The sequence below is a fragment of the Nuphar pumila genome, chromosome 3 (assembly GCF_984573655.1).
Source record: "Nuphar pumila chromosome 3, dmNupPumi1.hap1.1, whole genome shotgun sequence".
Taxonomy (NCBI): domain Eukaryota; kingdom Viridiplantae; phylum Streptophyta; class Magnoliopsida; order Nymphaeales; family Nymphaeaceae; genus Nuphar; species Nuphar pumila.
Genome location: NC_143251.1, coordinates 10,943,985 through 10,964,558, shown reverse-complemented (window position 1 = coordinate 10,964,558; position 20,574 = coordinate 10,943,985). Strand labels below are relative to the sequence as shown.

Below are 20,574 nucleotides of genomic sequence, written 5' to 3'. Positions count from 1 at the left end.
CTTTTCTGTTCCAAAATAAGAATCAGTTTTTCCTTTAAAAATAAACGTTCAAAGGGTTTTCAGTCTCAACGATTTCTCAAGATTCCGGCCTTCAATTTCCCGATCTGGTTTCCATATATGCTTCAGTTAATAGCCGGGTCTTCATCGTGCTTGTAAATCTCGTCGTTCTTGTCGCTGCAGATTTGCAAGGTTAGTGCAGGCTAGGGTTTAGAGGATGTCAAGCTACGAGGGAAGCGTGGGCCCGCAGACGCTGACGCGTCGGCCCTCGAGGAGCGCCGCGGGGACGACCTTCTCCATGGAGGTGTTCGACAACGAGGTGGTCCCGCACTCGCTCGGCAGCATCTCGCCCATCCTCAGGGTCGCCACCGAGATCGAGGCCGAGCGCCCCAGGGTCGCTTATCTCTGTAAGCCCTTCAAATCGTCACATCGATAGTACTGCACTTCCCTTCCTGTTTGTTCGGAATCAGGTTCTTGGTTACCATTCTAATCATTAGTGCCTCTCGTTAGGTCGATTCTATGCATTCGAGAAGGCGCACAGGTTGGACCCTAACTCGACAGGGCGAGGCGTTCGTCAGTTCAAGACCTCCCTGCTGCAGCGTTTGGAAAGGGTACGCACTTTCTCTTGAATGTGAGTTGTTCTGTTTTTCGTGTGGTTGTTTTTTTGATAGGCAAGCTTGGGGATAAAACCCGTTGCGTTGATTCTATCACGATCGTAGTTTTGTTTTGATTTGCTTTTTTTTGGCATTTATCTGCATTCAAGGTCGCGCGCGTTTTGGCTACGCCGTTTTGGTTAGTTCTTAGTTTCGGATCACTTTTTGAGCGCTAAAAACAGAGAGGGAAAGTTGCAACGGTTATCATTGGTGATGGTAAAGTTAACAAATCCTAGGGCCCACTCGTCACCTACGTACACGGAAAATGGAGTCTACGTAGGATGTCCATCATCTAGATGAACGTCACACAAAACTGAGGACGATCAGTCGATTAATAAAACACATTTTTCTTTTTTTAAATTACCACCGTCCATGCTGTCAATAACCACCGTTTATTGTGCAAGCCACAAAAAGTAGTGGTGATCAAGTGGATGGACGATGGTGATTTCAAAACACCAAAAAATTGTGTTTTGTCAAATCATCCCTCATGAAATTAACCAAGGCTTCATTTGTTTCATGCAACTTAGGTGGGAAAGTGCTAACCCTCGTGAAATCCTTTTCACCGTTAATGAAATAAACATCAAATCATTATTGTGGAAAAGTGGCATGCTGATGCTAACACAAGTGGACTTCATTTTTTCCTACTACCTATTATTTTTATATGTAAATTCATTCATACACAGGATTTTTAGACATTCATGCCCATTCTCATGTAAAGTTTTTCCTTTACATGAGAATGAAACAAAGAAGCTCAAGACTTTAATAATGCTTTGGATAAACCTTAGCTGTTCGTTATCCAAACTTCAATACACATCAAGTAAATGGTTACTTAGGGCCTACAAGAGCTTTACAAATATAGTAAAGGTCACTAGTGAATGTCACAAAGTTGACTGGACGTCACAAGTTCGAAACCTTATAGAAGCTTTTACATAAAAAACTTTGACATTAACTGAGTTGACAGGATTTTTTAGCATTCATGGCCATTATCATGTAAAGTCTTTCCTTTACATGAGAATGAATCAAAGAAGCTCAAGACTTTAATAATGCTTTGGATAAACCTTAGCTGTTCATTATCCAGACTTCAATACACATCAAGTAAATGGTTACTCAAGGCCTACAAGGCTTCTACAAATATAGTAAAGGCCACTTGTGAATGTCACAAGTTGATAGGACGTCACAATTTTGAAACCTACATATGACATTTTTCTGCAAGGTCAAAGCTGAGTGTACTCTCCTATGAGGCAAAAGAAACCTTGAGGGTACCAATTGCGAGAGGGTGTTGCGTGTGCACCTCCGGAACACGCACTATAGCTACAGTGCATGTTTCGGGGTCCCCACTGAGCGTCGTGTGGTGCTCAATGGGATGTACGGTGAAACATATAACCTGCCCGCACCAATTGGAGGTCAGCGGTGGGAAGCAGGTTATATGTCCCCCCTCCCCCCCCCCCCCCCTCGAAACATGCAGGTGTGTGTTCTCAGGTTTGAATGAGTGTCACGTATGTAAGCACGTGTGACTCATTTTCCCGTGTGTGTCAGCATCACTTAGCATCGGAGTTTAGTGCCTTTGCAAAGACTTAAGTACCCTTTCTCGCTATTAGCGCCATAAATTAATGTTTTGAGTAAAAGCCAAAAAATGTTCTCTCGCCAGAAAGGGTTAAAATCATCATCATTTTGCCCTAAAGAGTAAACTCCTTTGCTTTAACAGGAGCTCCTCGCAATATGTCGCCCTAAACGTTCTGGATCACCCTTTGGCGATGCACCATCTGTTGTAACAGGAGCTCCGATTAACGATGCACCCTTTGCTGTCGTCGGAGCACCCTTTGTTGTCGTCTATTGTCGTCGGAGCACCATTTGTCATTGTCTGCTGCCGCCAGAGCACCCTTTGTCGTCGTCGACGTCTATTATTGTCGGAGCACCCTTTGTCGTCGTCTATTCGTGAGAAATAGTTGAACTACCAGAAAAATCAGCATTTTGTCTATTGTTCATCATGATACGAGGGTGTAAACGTCGAACTGAGTAGACAGAGAATAACGATTTACAACAGAGATAATGATGACAACGTCAAACTGAGTAGAGTAGCGATTTATAATAGAAATAAGATAAGAGAGTAACGATTTACAGTAGAAATCAAATCAGAGAGTAACGATTTACAGTATAAATCATATAAGAGAGTAGCAATTTAAAGTAGAAATCAAATCAGAGATTTAAAATAGAAATTAGATAAGAGAGTAGCGATTTACAGTAGAAATCAGATAAGAGAATAACGATTTACAGTAGAGATAAGAGATTAGCAATTTACAGTAAAAATCAAATCAGAGAGTAGCGATTTACAGTAAAAATTAGATCAAATAGTAGCGATTTACAATAAAAATCAATTTAGAGAGTAGCGATTTACACTAAAAATCAGATAAGACAGTAACGATTTACAATAGAAATCAAATCAGAGAGTAGCGATTTACAGTAAAAATCAAATCAAAGAGTAGCGATTTACAGTAGAAATTAAATCAGAGAGTAGTGATATACAATAAAAATCAGATAAGAGAGTAGCGATTTACAGTAGAAATCAAATCAAAGAGTAATGATTTACAGTAAAAATCAAATCAAAGAGTAGCGATTTACAGTAAAATCAAATAAGAGAATAACGATTTACAGTAGAAATCAAATCAGAGAATAACAAATTACAGTACAAATCAGTTTTTTACTGTAAATCGCTATTCTCTGATTTGATTTCTACTGTAAATCACTACTCTTTGATCTGATTTCTACTGTAAATTGCTACTCTCTAATTTGATTTCTATTGTAAATCACTACTCTTTAATCTGATTTCTACTATAAATCACTACTCTTTTATCTGATTTTTATTGTAAATCGTTACTCTTATATCTGATTTTTATTGTAAATCGTTACTCTCTGATTTGATTTATACTGTAAATCATTTTTTTTAACAGAAAGAGAATAAAAAAAAACATGACCATTTAGAGAGAAATCTTATTGCTCTTTTTAACAGTTACAAGAGAGAAAAAAAAATTTATACAAGGCAAGAGCGACAACCCTAAACCTAAATAAGTTGGGTCTGATCTATAAGAAACTGAGTCTAAAACACAACCCTAAACCCCTGCCGGGTTCAGCGGGACCCGTGCCTGGAGAGCCCTCAGACCCCATTCCTGCAAGGGCAAAAACTTTGAATCAAGCTCCACAACTCATCAGGCAGGAACGAGAAGACAACCATGTGTTGTAACACAAGCTAAAAACAAAGGCGAAACATGCAAATCTATTTACGGGGAGCGGGAAGACATTTTCATCCAATGCATACCTATCTTATCGAAAGACATTTCCGTCAAAAGCATATCTACCTTTTTTATATGTTATTTTATTATAAAGTCATCGTGGGCAACATTGACATATGAATTATCACGGGTCCCAAGATATTCCGCTGTACACACAAGAACATGCGAATTTGTGTTTTGGGGAGAACACACCACCCTCCCCCAGCGGTGTGGTGAATTTTTTTCATTGAATTATCCAAATAATAATAATAATAATGAATTATCACTGAGGTTGGATACGGTTCTATCATAGTTACGACTCACGAGGTACGAGTTTCGTATCCGGGCCCAATAAGCTTCGGTTTGGTTACATCGTCTTGGAGCATGTCAACGCGCGCTAACAGATGAACGGCACCTATAACTGAGAAGACGTCAATGCGCGCTAACAGCGTCCTGGAGCATGTCTGGACCTCCCCATAAAGTTTTAAGGTCTGTCAGGCTCTCAGCGAGGTTCCCGTCTGTCTACCATTCTCAAGCGAAGCAAGCAGGGTTACCCCGGACCACAAACAGTTGGAGAATTGCAGATTGGTCGTTGTCTTTGCTGCCCCTGTGCATAAGATGGGCATGGGACGAAGATAGCAACAATAAGGTTTCTTGCTACGTGTGATTTTGAGGACATTAGCTTTGCATTGTGATTTTGGTTAGATATTGCTGGCTTATCTCTGCAATTTTGATTCGTTTGAAAGATGTGGAGATTGAAGCGGACGGTGTTCGTATATGCATGCAACAAAAAAAAAGAAAACGATAAAAAAAAAACAGGGGAACGAAACCGAACTTTTTAACGGGTAAGATATGTGGTTGAAACTGTGTCATTAAAGTTTCCATTTCCTCACCATACACACAATTTGGACGTTGTAAGATATGTGGTTGAAACTGGATCTTTTATGTTGGAGCAAACGGATTTTACTAGCGAATTATTATAATTTGCTCGCATCCATAAGAGAAAGCCGGTAACGACTGCCACAGAGTTATGTCACACATCCATTCTTGAGGAGTTTTCCACTAGAAGTAGAACGTTGCATCACGTGTGTAATGAACATGAAGTATCCTGTTGCACATGATTGTTTGCCTCAATTAGACAGATTTTTAGTGTATAGATAGTGACCTGTTCTGCACATCTACAGATATGTATTTCTATATGCGTCTAATGTATCTTACACAGTTCTTTTGTTCTTTACATATCATGTAAAGTGCTATTATCAGATTGTCTTCTCCAATTTCAGGTAGCAAGTTTTCATTTGGATGGATTAACAAAGTCTTGTATTGTTAACAATTCTCATGTTCTTTATTCCTAAACAATTCATGTTCATGCTCCTACATTGTGTCTCTGCAAGTTCAAAATTGTAACTAACTTACCGTTACGTAGGATAATGCACCAAGTCTTGCAGCAAGGTTGAAAAAGAGTGATGCACGAGAAATCGAGAGCTTTTATCAGCAGTACTATGAACACTATGTTAGAGCTTTGGACAAAGGAGAGAAGGCAGACAGGTAAGGACATTTTTCTTGTTGTATTTATCTGGATAATGTTTTTCCTGAGTTAGCTGCCGAATGATTACGTTTTTCTGATATCATTCCTCATGATAGAGCGCAACTTGGTAAAGCTTATCAAACAGCTGGCGTTCTTTTTGAGGTTCTCTGTGCTGTCAATAAAACTGAAAAAGTTGAAGAAGTTGCTCCAGAGGTAAGATCCTTTGTTTCTATGCTGGTGTAAGTAGAGTAACTGATTTGCAATATTAATTTTTATATCACTAAATTTTGGTCCGTTCAGATTCTTACTGTAGCTGCTTGTGGCATCATCCTGTTTGTGCAGTGAGATTTTTCTGTTCTCTGAAAAAAGTGTGTTGGGTTGCCTTGTCCAGATTATTGCAGCTGCTAAAGATGTTCAAGAGAAAAAGGAAATATATACACCATACAACATTCTTCCACTTGATGCTGCTGGTGCTTCACAGTCTATTATGCAACTTGAAGAGGTGTGCCTATATTTTGTCTTAGCAATTTAATGTTAGGTCCCCCCAAAGAAAAATTTTCCAACAATTTTCTACAGTAAAATTTCAGAATTTGAGCAACCAATTTCCTTTCTAAAATTCAATATTTTCATTTTATTGATCAAACAGCAGGTTCATTTAATTCAATAACCCCTTGTATATTTGTGTATGTTGAAATGTTTGTATGGATGTTTGCATAATTATGTTTAAGCATCTGGTTTCACATTTGATTGGGATGGTGATCAGCATGCATTTTTTGCCACAGATAAAAGCAGCAGTTGCTGCTTTGTGGAACACTCGTGGATTGACCTGGCCCTCTTCATTTGAGCAACACAAGCAAAGATCTGACCTCGACATTCTTGACTGGCTTAGGGCCATGTTTGGATTTCAGGTTAATTAAACCTACTCCAGAAAATAATAACTTATTCATATATGTTAATATATATGTCTTTTTGTTGGACATACTTGTTATCTGTTGATTAGAATATGCTGATATATTTATGCAGAAAGACAATGTCAGAAACCAGAGGGAACATCTAATATTGTTGCTAGCTAATGTTCATATTAGATTGGTACCTAAACCTGAGCCTCTTAACAAGGTACGTGATGGTTCTCTTTTACTATTCTTGACTTTTACTGGTCAAGGACTTGTACAGCTAGCGTCTACCTTTTCCCTCATTGAATTCCATAAAGAAATTTTCACAATGTTAGAAGCATAACTGTAATTTGGGCCTGGCTTATGGCAGTCATGGTTGCCAATTTTTGGGGGTTTGTCATCTAAGAAGTTTTATCTGAGAAATTATGGTTTTTCAATTTTCTTGGTAAAGTTTATGCCATTAACAAATATAAAGAATTGAGAGATGTAGAACAAAGAACAGGGAAAAGCTTATCATTTTCTAATTGTGGAAAGTGGAATAACTAACACAATTTATGATTATAAATCATCATGTATTTGATGTTTCTAGGTTTCCATATATCAAGCATCAGGAAAAATATTTTCAGTCTGACTGAAATTTTCTGTGCATTAAGAACAAAATGCGTCAAAAATTTTCCACACAGAGAGGGGGTACTGTATTTGTAACATGTTATCCTCAGTTATATTGATTCACAATTTAGGTCACACCTTATGCTCTTTTTGTGTGGTGCACTATTGAGCAACACCCGCAACCTCTGTCACAGGGACACGCCATTTTGGTGCTGCGTGCCTGATGACATGATCAGACACGTGGACATGACACGTACATACAATATTTTAATATTATTTTAATGTTTTAATTAAATTAAAATGTATTTTTTAATATTAAATTATCAAAAAAGAGTTTTATTGATTAAAAAATTAAAAAAGATCGCGTTCTCATGTCGTATTTAAAAAAAAATGAACTTTTGAGTTTGATTTTGCCTTTTGAAAGAAGAGGTAATTTCTTCTCTTAGATTTCTTTCGAGCAATAAATTATATGTCCAACAATAACTTCTTTTTTTCTTTAAGGTATTACTACTATTTCTTTGTTGACATTTTTTATGAATCCAATCTTCTTCTATAAAACTTATTCCATATATTGGTGGAGCTGACTCATATGTGCTAGATCGAAGTCTTGCATATTGGCAATATTTTGGTGCCTCTTTTTAATCTGCAAGACCTCATAAATCCTGTAGATAAGGTCTTATATGTAGGTCATAAATACTAAAGAGGATAATTTGAAGGAATTTCATGGATGCACCACTTATGGGAGATCCATTATGTGCCTCCAAAATCTTTTGAGGCCCCTTGACTATCATCATTTCTGCAATCAATTTACTGCTTTCTGGTTTCTTCAGTAACTTTTTCAGTGCCAACTCATCTGTTTGCTCATCAATTTATGCTATTATTAGCAATCAATTATCACCTGCCTTTTTTTCTCTTTTATGGTCTCATATAAGTGTTCCTTTGTAGATGCGTACAGGTCTCATTTAAAAAAGTCACTTAATAATTAATGGAATTTCCTCACCATTGTGTTTCTACATTATTCCTGAAAACAATAAACATAATATTTGCATGTTTCGTGAGGTATGTGACTAGGATAATATGCTCTTTATATCCAAACAAGGGGAAAAGAAAAATGGATGACTAGACTCCCTCACTGTACATCTTACTATATCCAAGCACATTAATATCTGTGTCCAATTAATACTAAGCCCCAAAAGGTTTCCTATTTTTTTCACATGTACACTACATTTCCCTTTATTGCTTGTTGATTTGCTTTCAGTGATTTTTATTCTACTTCTGTGTGGTCCTTTATTTGGCATATTTGACTTTTCTGGATTCCACAGGCACCATTAGTGGTTACCAAAATAGAAAATCTTTCATAATTCTTTTAGTTCTAATAACAACACAACAAGCTAGAAACATGGTTAGCTCATGGTTAACCATTCTTATGATTGGTTGTGCCAAGGTTTTCCCTCATTATAATTGGTTGCACAACATGTTTACTCTTTTCATGCCTTCGCTAGATTGGTTTTATGCTTCATTTACTAAAACCAGCAGAATGATTGTTTTGATTATGTTCACTAATATTTCTCTTGTTCAAGTGTTGTCAGACAATTTAGTAACACAGGATAAATGTATAAGTTGATTGTGTTTCTCAGAACTAAAGTGTTGAAAAAACTTATCACTATTTCAACATTCTTGTTCAGCTCTGTTATTTTCTGCATTTCATGTTTCACATGTATATGGGGTCTCACTCCATTTGTGCTGGTACAGCATGTGTCTCAGAAATTGGACTTGTGCTGATTCCTATTGTCCAAATCGGTTTTGGTTTTGTAGTGGTTCGCTATAAATCATATGTATCATAGTTCATATCTGTCATAGTTTTCTTTATTAATTGATTTGTGTTCAGTTTTCTAATTTCTTTGCTTATTGTTCACAGCTGGATGAACGGGCTGTAGATGCAGTTATGAACAAACTGTTTAAGAATTACAAAATGTGGTGCAAGTTTTTGGGTCGCAAGCATAGTTTACGGTGAGATGATACCACTGGAAGTTTTGCGCATGAATCTTTTCAATTTTAGGGTTTCTGCATAACCCACATCCTCAAATCCTTAGTCATATTTATTCTGTTCTAGTATACAAGGGTATTTTGGTCATTTTATTAAAATGTGGAAGTTTTGGTCATTTTACTGTTCATAGATGTTTGTCATTCTTTGAGGTATTTTGATCATTTAGGTATAAACCCCTGAACATAATATATGTAATGTAGTTTTAAATGCATAGGGAGTGTAAGATTATGCTCTAAGCCCCCCTCTTCTTCTTCTTCCTCGGACCTGACCTCTTCTGCTCATATTTTCTCCTATCCTTTCTGTATTTTCTCTTCATTTCCATAGAGACTCATTTAATTATTTAAAATTAAAATTCTCTTTCCAAGATAGAATTGCGGGTAGTGCTCAATAATACCTATCTCTAGATGACATTATCTTAGCATGGAGTGCTTGCATCATAGAGGTCTGCTTTTAGCATTGGTCCCTACATCTATTAATAGATGAATTTTAATTCCTTTATCATTTCATTTGGTAGAAGATCAGCGAGAGTACAGATTCTTCTTCATATTCTCTTCTGCCAAAGCTGTTTATTGTATTTTTTATAGAGGGTAATGTGGCCCGATTTAAGTAGTGCAAAATGTTTGGATTGTGGCCTAAGACGTGGTACTCTTGTTCTCAGCTGGTTAAAAGAATGTGATGATACTGGTGTTAAGAATTTCCTAGTGACGATTTGTTCAACAAGATGTACTAGTGAGAAGGGAATATGGTGTCAATAGTAGAATATGGTGGTTTGGGTTAAATGAAGGTGAGTAGTGAAGAAGAGGTGCTACTGGCAAAGTCATCGATAGGATTAAAGGAAAAGAGGGCTGGCCTATCAATTGCACTTCAAGAGAAGCTCTAGGTTAGTTTTAAGTCGTGGAACTGCGTGGTGAATGGAAAAATGGCAGGGTTCAGATTATTTGGGAAACTGCAGAAATTGAGAAAAGGATATCCTTGTATGGAAGAAAGGAGAAGGCAGGATCCAATTCTATTAAAGTGTAGGAGGATGAGATGCTGAAGCTGGAATTCTCACTGCATTCAAGTATTGTGCAGGATATTGTTGAAGTTTTTAGTGAATGAAGGTTTTGTGGACAATATTCAGGAAAGGAAAATCAGAGATGCAATTAGATGGCTGCAGAGAGTGCTGGTAGATTGGTTAAGCTGGTCACCTCAATACAGAATTTTTTCATCTGTCACCATCGAATAGAAGTAGATCCTGTAAAATTCCTTAACTTCTATATAGCTAGGCGAATAGAGGAAAACTTGATGTAAAGTCCTTGCATACTTATAGAGAGAAATTTGGCGGTGGTGTGCTTGCTCAGTCGCGCCTGATGGACCATCCACTAGTGAGTATTATTGCTGATGACCTCAGGTTAGTTTGGCTCATTCTGCTCTCTTAGCTTAGAATAGAAGTTAAGATTCCTATAGTTTTATACTATGATTATGAGACAAAAAGTCAAATTGCAATAGATCCACTATAACAAGAAACAATGAAGATTATTGCTACACATTGCCATTTTATCAAAGAGAAAACAGAGGAGGGATTATTTCAACCTATTCAATTGTAATCCCAATTCTAGCCAACGTTCTAACAAAATCCATGGGAAGATCTCGACTTAGAAAGACCATAGACAAGTTGAGGATGATTGACAGATTTTCACCAACTTGAGTGGGAGTGTTATAGTGTATGACAGTATGAGGTATTGTGGTCATTTTATTGTAAGAGAAGTATTTTGGCCATTTACTGTTGTAGATGTTTATATCATTCTTTAAGTCGGTTTTCGTCCTTTCCTTATAAACCCTAAACACATTACATGTAATGGTTTTGAATGAATGAGTAAACACAGGATCATGTCACAGTTCCATATCTTCTTTCTCATAAGGATTTCTTTTCTTCATTTTGTTCTCATATCCCTTCTGTGTTCTCTCTTTATTTTCCTTACAAAATCATTTAAATTGCAGGATACTTGTTTCCAAGATCTCTTGCATACTAGGTCTCCGATATTTTGAGAATCCCATATCTGGAGAACATATGCACAAGCATGCATATTTATGTTCATGCATGTTTTGAATGTACACACACACACACACACACACACACACACACACATATATATATATATATATATATATATATTCACTCACTGTACGGATGTGATTTACATGCTCAGTTTCATGGGGGCCGACTCTTGGATTGGCCGATTACAACACATAAGCAGGATCTTTTAAGGCTTGAAAATCGATGGATCAGAATTTTCGTAAATATTTGAGCATCAAAAAATCATAGTTTTTTTCATCAAAAAGACATGATCTGACAGTTGATTCCAAACAAATGGGCTGTGCCAAACACATATGCAAGGTTGAATTCATGAAAAAAGCATCAGAAATACCTAGTTCACACTATGCTAAGCATATTTTTGTGACTATATATATATATATGCACATGTTTGTATTCATACCTCATATGCTTCATGAATTCATGATATCTCATTAAAAGTGGTATCTTTTAGATAGACGCACACTCATGTGCACATGAATATGTGTACACATTCACATACGCCTGCTGGAAAAGTCCAGCCCGTGTAAATCTCTTGGCACTTTGGATTCAACAACAATCTGGTTCCCATTCTTTCAGGAGCCTTCATTAATAATTTGAATGAAAAATCTTGGTGGATATTTAGCAATATCATTTTGTACTAAATTATGTAGCAAATACCTAGGCTTCCTCAAGGTCAGCAAGAAGTACAACAAAGAAAGATATTATATATAGGTCTGTATCTTCTGATATGGGGAGAGGCATCAAATGTTCGTTTTATACCAGAATGCCTGTGCTACATTTTTCACAATGTAAGTATTAATCATCTCTTTCTATGGTTTGGCTGCATTTCTCCTCTCAATGCTATTGTGATTTCGAATAATTATCTCATAGCAGCACTCCACATGTGTATAGATGGCATATGAACTCCATGGTTTGTTGGCCGGAAATGTTAGCGTTGTGACTGGGGAAAACATCAAACCTTCTTATGGTGGAGATGATGAATCTTTTCTAAGAAAGGTCATAACACCATTATACCGTGTGATTGAAAAGGTATGTTTATATATAACTATTCCTTCATCATTTTTCAATATACTAAGCTAATTGAGTGGTATTCATGGTTTTCCAGGAAGCCAGTAAAAGCCGGAATGGAAAAGCACCTCATTCAGCTTGGTGTAACTATGATGACTTGAATGAATATTTTTGGTTTGTCATGATTCGTGAACCTGATGTTTCTGAAGTTACTGATTGCTCTTCTTCATGGTATAATTCATCTTGTAATTAACACTCCACTTTCCTTTCAGGTCTGCTGATTGTTTCTCTTTGGGCTGGCCCATGCGTGATGATGGTGATTTTTTTAAGTCAACACGTGAAACAAGGCCTGCCTCACAGGTAACTTACTAAGAATACCAAATGATAAATACACAAATCAACCTGTCTACGACTAGCTCATGGCTCTTCAAAATTGATCTTCAGGTGGGACAACATTCTCGTAAAATTTCTGAGAAAAGCACAGGCAAAACAAATTTTGTAGAAACGAGGACATTTTGGCATATTTTTAGAAGTTTTGACCGTATGTGGACTTTCTATATACTAGCATTGCAGGTATAGTCTGCAGATGTGAGATGTGATTAATTTATCAACTGTTTCTTTAAAATTGAATATCTTCATTCAGTTGATAAATGTTCTTTGCAGGCAATGATTATTATTGCATGGAGTGGCTATTCACCATTGGACATTTTCCGAAGAGACCTCTTGTACTCTCTGTCTAGTATTTTGATCACGGCTGCGATCCTCCGCCTCCTTCAGGGTACGAATAATATGGTCAAGCTACTGTTTTTTGGCTAAGGTTACAATAAGCTGTGTAGAGCAACCATTGCCCATGCAAGAGACCGTCTTCCACCACTAGCTAGAAATAATATCATTCTCATGATGATTCAAATCCCCAAATTTGACAGGTCAGCCTGAATAATTCCTGAAAGTATGAACATGACGAGACCAGATGTAGGGCCTTGTTCATCATAGGAAGTACATCATAGGAAAGGCCTTGTTCATTACCTCCAATCTTCTGATGCCCAGCCTGCTTAACTGTAATGGAAGGGTAACCTAATTCCACAGGACCAGTTGCTTAACTCTCAAATCATTGTTCCCATTCCAAAAATACGATTGAAACATCCTTGTTATCACTCTTTTCTGTTTCTATTGGCATACAAATTATTGATATCAAGTAGGCAGGTATTGTGGGCAAAGCGTGTTTAATTAGTGCGACCCTTCCAGAAAATCAGTACAGTAAGTATTTTTCAGACCAGACTTGAACCCTTCTGCGTATGAACCTGTACTGCCTCTCAACAGAAGGGCCTGAAGCAGACTGGCAAGTAGTAAACCTAGGTATCACATGAGAACTTCCAATGCCTGAGCTGCAGAATGGTTATATTTGTTAATATATATATATAATTATATATTCATATATATATATATATATATAATTATAAGCAATTTTGTAATAGGTAATGCCTTCCAGGAGCATTTTTGTCTTTTGTTTTTGTTGTAATAGGTACTGTCCACTAGGGGCAGATTTGTATTTTTAATTTCCTTTTATTTTTTATCTTTTTTATCATTGTAAAGGGACTCTATGGTCCTTTGGACCATAGAGCTGTTGCGAGCCCCAACGGTCATAAATATGACTGTTGGGAGCTCCTAACGACTCTATTGGGAGCTCCCTTCTCTCTTGTAGCCTATTTGAAGGAGATTTCTTGTCCCTATTGTTTAGTGTTTTTCTTAAGCATTTTATTCTCAATAAGATTAATATTTTTTATGTTTTTTGTGTTCCCCTTTTTTACTCTTTGAAGTCTTTTGTATGCACTTTGTGTTTGTGTAGTGCCTTTGTATTGTCCCTTGTTGAACTTGTAATAGTGCTTATGCACTTTGTATTTGTATTTTCGCATACTTCATTGCATGGTATCAGAGTCAAAGTGCTTTTGGACTTGTGGAGAGTGGTCATCAAGTGTTCCTGTGTTCGTGGTGCTTGCAGTGACTAGTGAATGTTTTCTTTCATATCTATTTTTTCTCTCTCTCTTTCTTCTCACAGTCAACATAGAGCATGATTACAAGATAAACCTCTCCTTTAAACTTAATGGTACAAACTACATGATGTGGGCCTCCGCGGTGGAGAACAATCTTAAAGGAAAGAAGCTTTGGGAATACGTGATGGGCACTATTCCCTAGCCTCAACTAGTGCTCACCAAGAATGAAGGAAATCATGTTAAAGCTCTTGAAGAAGATGATGGTGTCAAAGCCATTTGTGACTATCAATCCAAAGTAGAAGATTGAAAGAATAATCATGCAAAAATTCTTGCATGGTTTATAAATAATGTTGACATCAAAATATGTGTCAACATTGCTTAGTGTCCGAGACAATATTTCTAAGGCCAATGAAGCTTGATCATTTATGAAAGATATGTATACTCAAAAGGATCTTTCAAGACAATATTTCTTGCAAGAGAAAATTTAAACTACCAAGCAAGGAAACATGAGTGTCCGTGACTACTTTAGTGCTTTATTCCCTCTATGTGATGAGTTGGCACTTCTTGATCCCAAATGAGTTGCTATCAAAGATGTTAAACTAAGACGAGAGCAAATGGTGAAAGAACATTTTTTTCAATTTTTACATGGTTTACGCCCCGAATATGAACAAATGCGGTCTTCACTTATTCATAGATCTTCTCCCTTACCTCTTGAAGATGCCATTGCCGAGATTTTCTAAGAGGAGACTTGACTTGGTACGATAAAGGTGGATGAGGTAAAAGTGTTGGTGGTGTCTAAGTTCGCAATAATGTAAAGACTTACAAGCCTTCACACTTTTGGAGGCAAAATAACTATATTGGTCATAATAACTATAATGGAGGTAATAATTATGGTGGTGGTAGAAAAATTGTTTGTCACTATTGTAATGAGCCAGGTCACATCAAACACGCTTGTCCAAAGCTACAAAAAGGTGGCTTCCGTTGAAGAATTCACACTCAAGAGGGAAGAGTCAAGTAAAATAGGCGAAGACTCTAAAGACACTTTCTCTCTTTCTTAACTATCTGAGGCACTTCAACAAATACTCAAATCCTCATCTACATCTGGTGCTGCTATTGCTTATTCTTCTCCTTCAGGTATGTATTCTTGGATTCTTGATTTGGGAGCCTTTTTTCATATGATCCCTCATGAGAACTCTATTTCCGACATATGCACCAACTCAAATTTATTCTACGTTTCAACTATCGATGGGACTTCCTTAAAAATTAAAAACATTGGGACTTTAAATTCAAAACCTCTAAAAAATTCTTTGTTACAAAAATTAGAGTTGTTCATAAACTTTAATCTTTTTTTCAGTTTCTCAAATTTTTGATCATGGATGTGAAATCTTTTTCTCATCAAAAGGTTGCACCATGCAGGATCTTCGATCCAGGAAACGGATTGTGCAAGTCTATAGAAGAGGAGATCTTTACTACATAGATTTTTTGTTTATTCCTTCAAAGTCATTTTGTAATTATGTCCAAGAAAAGGATATTAAAATATGACATAAGAGACTTGAACATCCAAGTTTTTTCAAGATGTATCTTTTCACATTTGTGGAGACCTGTTGGAATGAAAAAGATATTATTTGTAAGGATTATATTTTTGAGAAAATAAAATTTATACCTTTTCTTTTTTAAAACTTTTATTTTAAAAAGACCTTTTGAGTTGGTGCATTAGGATGATGGGGACCCTCTCCGGTCATATCAAAGAGTGGTTACTCTTATTATGTTGTTTTCATTGATGACTACATAAGATATGCATGGGTCTACTTTCTTAATTTAAAATTGGATGTTTTTTCTTTCTTTGAAGAATTCCACATGATGGTCAAAAAACAATTTCAAAGTGATATTTCTATTCTTAGATCTAACTCGGGTGAAAAATATATGTCAAATGAGTTTCAAAATTATTTTAAAAAATGATGTTTATCATAAAAAATCTTGCCCTAGAATTTCTCAATAAAATGGGTTGACAAAAGGAAAACATAGACATATCATGGAAACCGATAGAACCTTATTTGTAAAAATGTTCCTGAGAAGTTTTGGGCTGAAACCGTTATGAGTCTTTTGATTTCAACATATTTAACAAATAGAATGTCTTCTTCTTTGCAAAATATTTCTCCATTTGAAAAATTGTTCAAAATATCACCCGATTTCAAAAGATTACATATCTTTTGTTGTAAATGTTTTGTTCTTTCTCAAAAAATGATAAATTGTTTCCAAAGGCAATTGAGAGTGTCTTTATGGGTTATGGTGAAAAACAAAAAAGTTATCGATGTTTTGATTCTAAGAACAACAAAATTTGTGTCCAAGGATGCGGCTTTCTTAGAAAAAGAAAATGGTTTTGATAACAAAAATAACAAAGAAGAAGTAGTATATGCTTTCTTGTTTGATCTCTTGACAAGGCAAGAAGTTGATTTCCATAAATCAAATGATTGTGAATAAAATCATGATAATGATATTTCTTTGAAAAATGATATTCCTGATAAAAATCATGATAGTGATATCTTGGAATTGTTCCACAATAATGACAATTTAGTTGAAAATTCCTCTCAAAATGTTGAAGTTTATACCCGACATAGTCAAGGAAACCAAACAAGTGCTTATGAAAAATATTCTCAAGATCTTCCAATAGATGAAACACCTAGTCAAGATTTGTCTCTAAAAAACACCACTTAGGAAATCAAATAGAGCCTCCGTTCCACCAAATAGATTTGTGTCCTATGAATCTTTCTCACCAAACTATAGGACATGTCTACCAACTGTCTACTCCTATTATGAATCCTCATTATAATAAAGCCAAAGATTGTCCCCATTGGGTTGAAGCTATGAACATAGAGCTAGAAGGCCTTTGTAAGGCCCACACTTGAGAGATAGTGAATTTACCTTTAGAAAATAATTCTATAGGATGTAGATGGGTATTTAAGGTTAAAACTAAAAGTGATGGGACCCTAGAGAGATACAAAAATAGGCTAGTTATCAAAGGTTACTTACAAGAATATGAAATCGATTATGAAGAGACCTTTGCACTTGTAGCTAGGATGACTAATGTTAGAACCCTAATAATCATTGCATCAACTTAAAACTGGCCTATTTATCAACTAGATGTAAAAATTTATTTTCTTAATGGTGATCTTAGTGAAGAAGCATACATGGATCCTTCGTCGGGATTTAATATTGAAAAAGGAAAAACTTTAAAATTAAGAAAGGCTTCATATGGTCTTTAACAAGCCCACCTAAGGCTTGGTATGACAGATTTAGTGTTGTTATGATAAGTTTGGGCTTTTGATCTTGTTATACTGACACTACTCTCTTTGTTAAGAATACAAGTATAAATATTGTGATATTATTATTGTATGTAGATAATATGATAATTACAAGGAGTGATAAAAAGGGAGTTAGTGAATTTAAATTTGTTTTAAAAAAAAATTATCTCTGATTTGGGTTTCTTAAGATATTTTTTAGGTATTGCAGTAGCCTATGCTCCCGGAGGATATATTCTATCATAGATGAAGCTGGCAACTGACATTTGTGCTAAGTCAGGTATTTCTGATGACAAGAAGGTGGGGACTCCTATGGTTGTCAATGCAAAATTAAGTCTTGAAGATGAGACACTTCTGAAAAAGGTATTTTAGGTGTTTGGGTCCAAACCCGACCCACAACTATCTCTTGTATGTACGTTTTGTTACTTTTGTTTCGGGTCTGGATATTATAATAGATCCAAACCCATGCTGTACATCCAAATATAAATATAAAGTTAGGTCACGATTTCTTTAACACAGAAATCGTGACAGCCGCAGACCCCTCTTGCATTCTCTTTTTTATTTCTCTCTCTCTCCTTTCTCAATACAAGTACATGTGGAAATTCTAACATGGTATCAGAGCGGAGATCCATCTAAAGGCCGAAGAGGATTTCGACAGGTGTGATGATCAGAAATTTAAGGTTTTTCGTTCCTTCCCTTTCTACTCTTCTATTCTTCTTCATTTCCTTTCTTCCTCTCTCATTCTTCCCCTCTTTCTGAAATTTCCTGTGTACCCACATCTCGCGTGGGTTTTATATTCTAGTGGATCTGAGATTCACGTGAACCCAGACCGTGAAAAAGGGGTGACAGTATTTCACGTGAATCGCTGAAATTGATTCACGTGAAACACCAAACCAATCACGATTGCTAATTCAAATATGTTTTCGTTTAATATTATCTGCTTGATCTCCTTTGTTGGTACTACTTGTTTGATCTTCCTTTTGCTCAATCTCCTCCACGAATCTACCTTTACATATTCGAATATTACAGCTTTTCTCGTGATTCTTTATTGTTTTGTTATGCAATTTACTTCTTGATTATCCATTTCTATACTTGTCTGAAAATACATCTAACGTGTGAAAGTATTTTTCATCACATCAATCTCAGCTTTTAGAGTGTATAGAAAAAGATTTAGTCTCTCTATTCTCTGAATCTGACAGCCTGCGATCTTCTGTTCATAAAAAAAAAAAGGGGGCTGAGCATTTCGTGAACACTCTTGTTGATTTTCATTCTCAATGGATCCTTATTCCTCTCAATCAAATCTTTCTTCAAGTTTTCTCAACCAACTTGTTTCTGAAAAGTTGAATACCTCAAACTTCTTGATTTGGAAGAGACAAATTATTTCTTTTATAAGGAGCCAAGGTCTCTTAGGTCACCTGGATGAAACCACTCCAGTCCCACCAGAATTTGTCCCGAGAGAAGAGAAAGATGATAAAGGGGCGAGTTCGATCGTGTATGTCAAAAATGTAGAATTTCTCAACTGGGAAAGGAAAGATCAATCAGTTGTTGTATACATCACTTCAACCCTGTCTCAAGAGGTCCTTGTTGCCATCCCTGACAATTGTACAACATTACAACTCTAGGAGCGACTGGTTCAGACGTATTCGCAAGTTTCACAAGCGAGGATGGTTTTTCTCAAAAGAGAATTTCAGTTGCTAAGAAAAGATTCCATGCCCATCACGGAATATTTGAACAAGATAAAGATTATCACAGATCAGCTTGAAGTTATAGGATGTGCGGTAAGTGACAGTGACATGGTGCAACAAACTTTGAGTGGATTGGGATCTGACTACAATATGATAGTCACTTCACTATTGTGCCTCCCTGTCCTTCCTACCTTTGATGAGCTACGAGCTAAATTGATTCAATATGAAATGACTCTGAAGGGTTTCTCTGAAGAAACTCACATTCACACAAATTTCCAAGAAGTTTTTGCCACATGAGTGACTTATGGTAGAGGACGAGGACGAGGAGGACAAGGGCGAAGTGGACACAGAGGATGTGGTCTGCTTCCCACTCCCAATATGTTAGCTCATGCGCAGGGACAAAGATCCATCCGCATTTGCTTCCTTTGTAACAAAAGGGGGCATATCAAGGCGAATTGTTGGCATAATCCAGAGAATAAAGGAAAGGGTCCACAGACAGAAACCAAAAGAAAGTTCACAAATATCAGAGACAGTGGAGAGATTAAAGATTTATTGATATCCGCCTTGTCAGAGTTGAAATTGAAGCAGAGTGATGAAGGCACTTGGTTTGTCGACTCAGGGGCAGCGACTCATGTAACAGGCGATGCAGGTAAATTTTCTAACCCTATTCCTTATTTTGAAAAAAGTAAGATTGTCACTGGAGATGGATCCCACCATCTTGTTTCCCATGTTGGAAAAACTGTCATTCCCATGTCATATTCCACTCTTACACTTTCTGATGTTCTTTATGCTCCCGACATCAAGAAAAATATTGTCTCTGTTTCCAAACTTATTGATGATAATAATGTTTCAGTTGAATTCACTCCCTTCTCTGTGCAGGTCAAGGACCTACGCACGAGGAAAACATTCATTGAAGGAAAGAGACGAGGCAATATGTATTTCTTTGAAGAAGCTCCATGTCATTCCATCCGCCCTGTTCATCTGGATTCGAAGTCTTCATTAGAGTCGTGTTCATCCTCTTCTGCTAATGTTTTTAGTATTTCTGAATGTAATAAGTCATTCTTATGGCATAGTCGATTAGGACATTGTGAGAGCCATTTTATTGAGAAACTTGTCTCTAGTAATCTCATTCCAAAAGAAAGTTCCAATGGGGATGAGAGAAGTCAGAAGTGTCCCAGTTGTCTTTCATGCAAAAGTCATGTATTGCCTTTTCATTCCATTATTAAGTAAACTTCAAAACCTTTTGAGATAATTTGTTCCGATGTATGGGGACCTGCCCCAATTGTTTATGGATCCGGGAGCAGATACTACCTGATCTTTGTTGATAACTATTCTCGATACACTTAGATATATTTCATAAAAAATAAGTCAGAAGTCTTCCCTTTGTTTCAAAATTTTCTTTCCTTAGTTAAAAATAAGTTTTTTTAGCCCATTCAATTTTTCCAATGTGATGGAGGTGGGGAGTTCTCATCTCGTGATTTTATTTCTTTTCTTCAAAATAACGGAATAGGAAGAAGGGTG

At 36.5% G+C, this 20,574-nt stretch overlaps 1 protein-coding gene across 1 annotated transcript in view; it reads left to right on the top strand.

Moving 5' to 3' along the window:
• The first annotated feature begins 214 nt into the window (after nt 1–214).
• LOC149841942 (callose synthase 5-like) overlaps nt 215–20,574 on the top strand; it is an 83,535-nt gene continuing 63,175 nt past the window's right edge. The window contains exons 1-14 of the mRNA XM_090000554.1: nt 215–404; nt 508–608; nt 5,343–5,464; nt 5,561–5,657; nt 5,836–5,946; nt 6,227–6,352; nt 6,468–6,560; nt 8,865–8,956; nt 11,732–11,858; nt 11,962–12,099; nt 12,176–12,252; nt 12,351–12,438; nt 12,523–12,651; nt 12,742–12,856. Coding sequence (XP_089856680.1) covers nt 215–404; nt 508–608; nt 5,343–5,464; nt 5,561–5,657; nt 5,836–5,946; nt 6,227–6,352; nt 6,468–6,560; nt 8,865–8,956; nt 11,732–11,858; nt 11,962–12,099; nt 12,176–12,252; nt 12,351–12,438; nt 12,523–12,651; nt 12,742–12,856 — 1,606 coding nt within the window. The remainder of the gene's footprint in view (nt 405–507; nt 609–5,342; nt 5,465–5,560; nt 5,658–5,835; nt 5,947–6,226; nt 6,353–6,467; nt 6,561–8,864; nt 8,957–11,731; nt 11,859–11,961; nt 12,100–12,175; nt 12,253–12,350; nt 12,439–12,522; nt 12,652–12,741; nt 12,857–20,574) is intronic.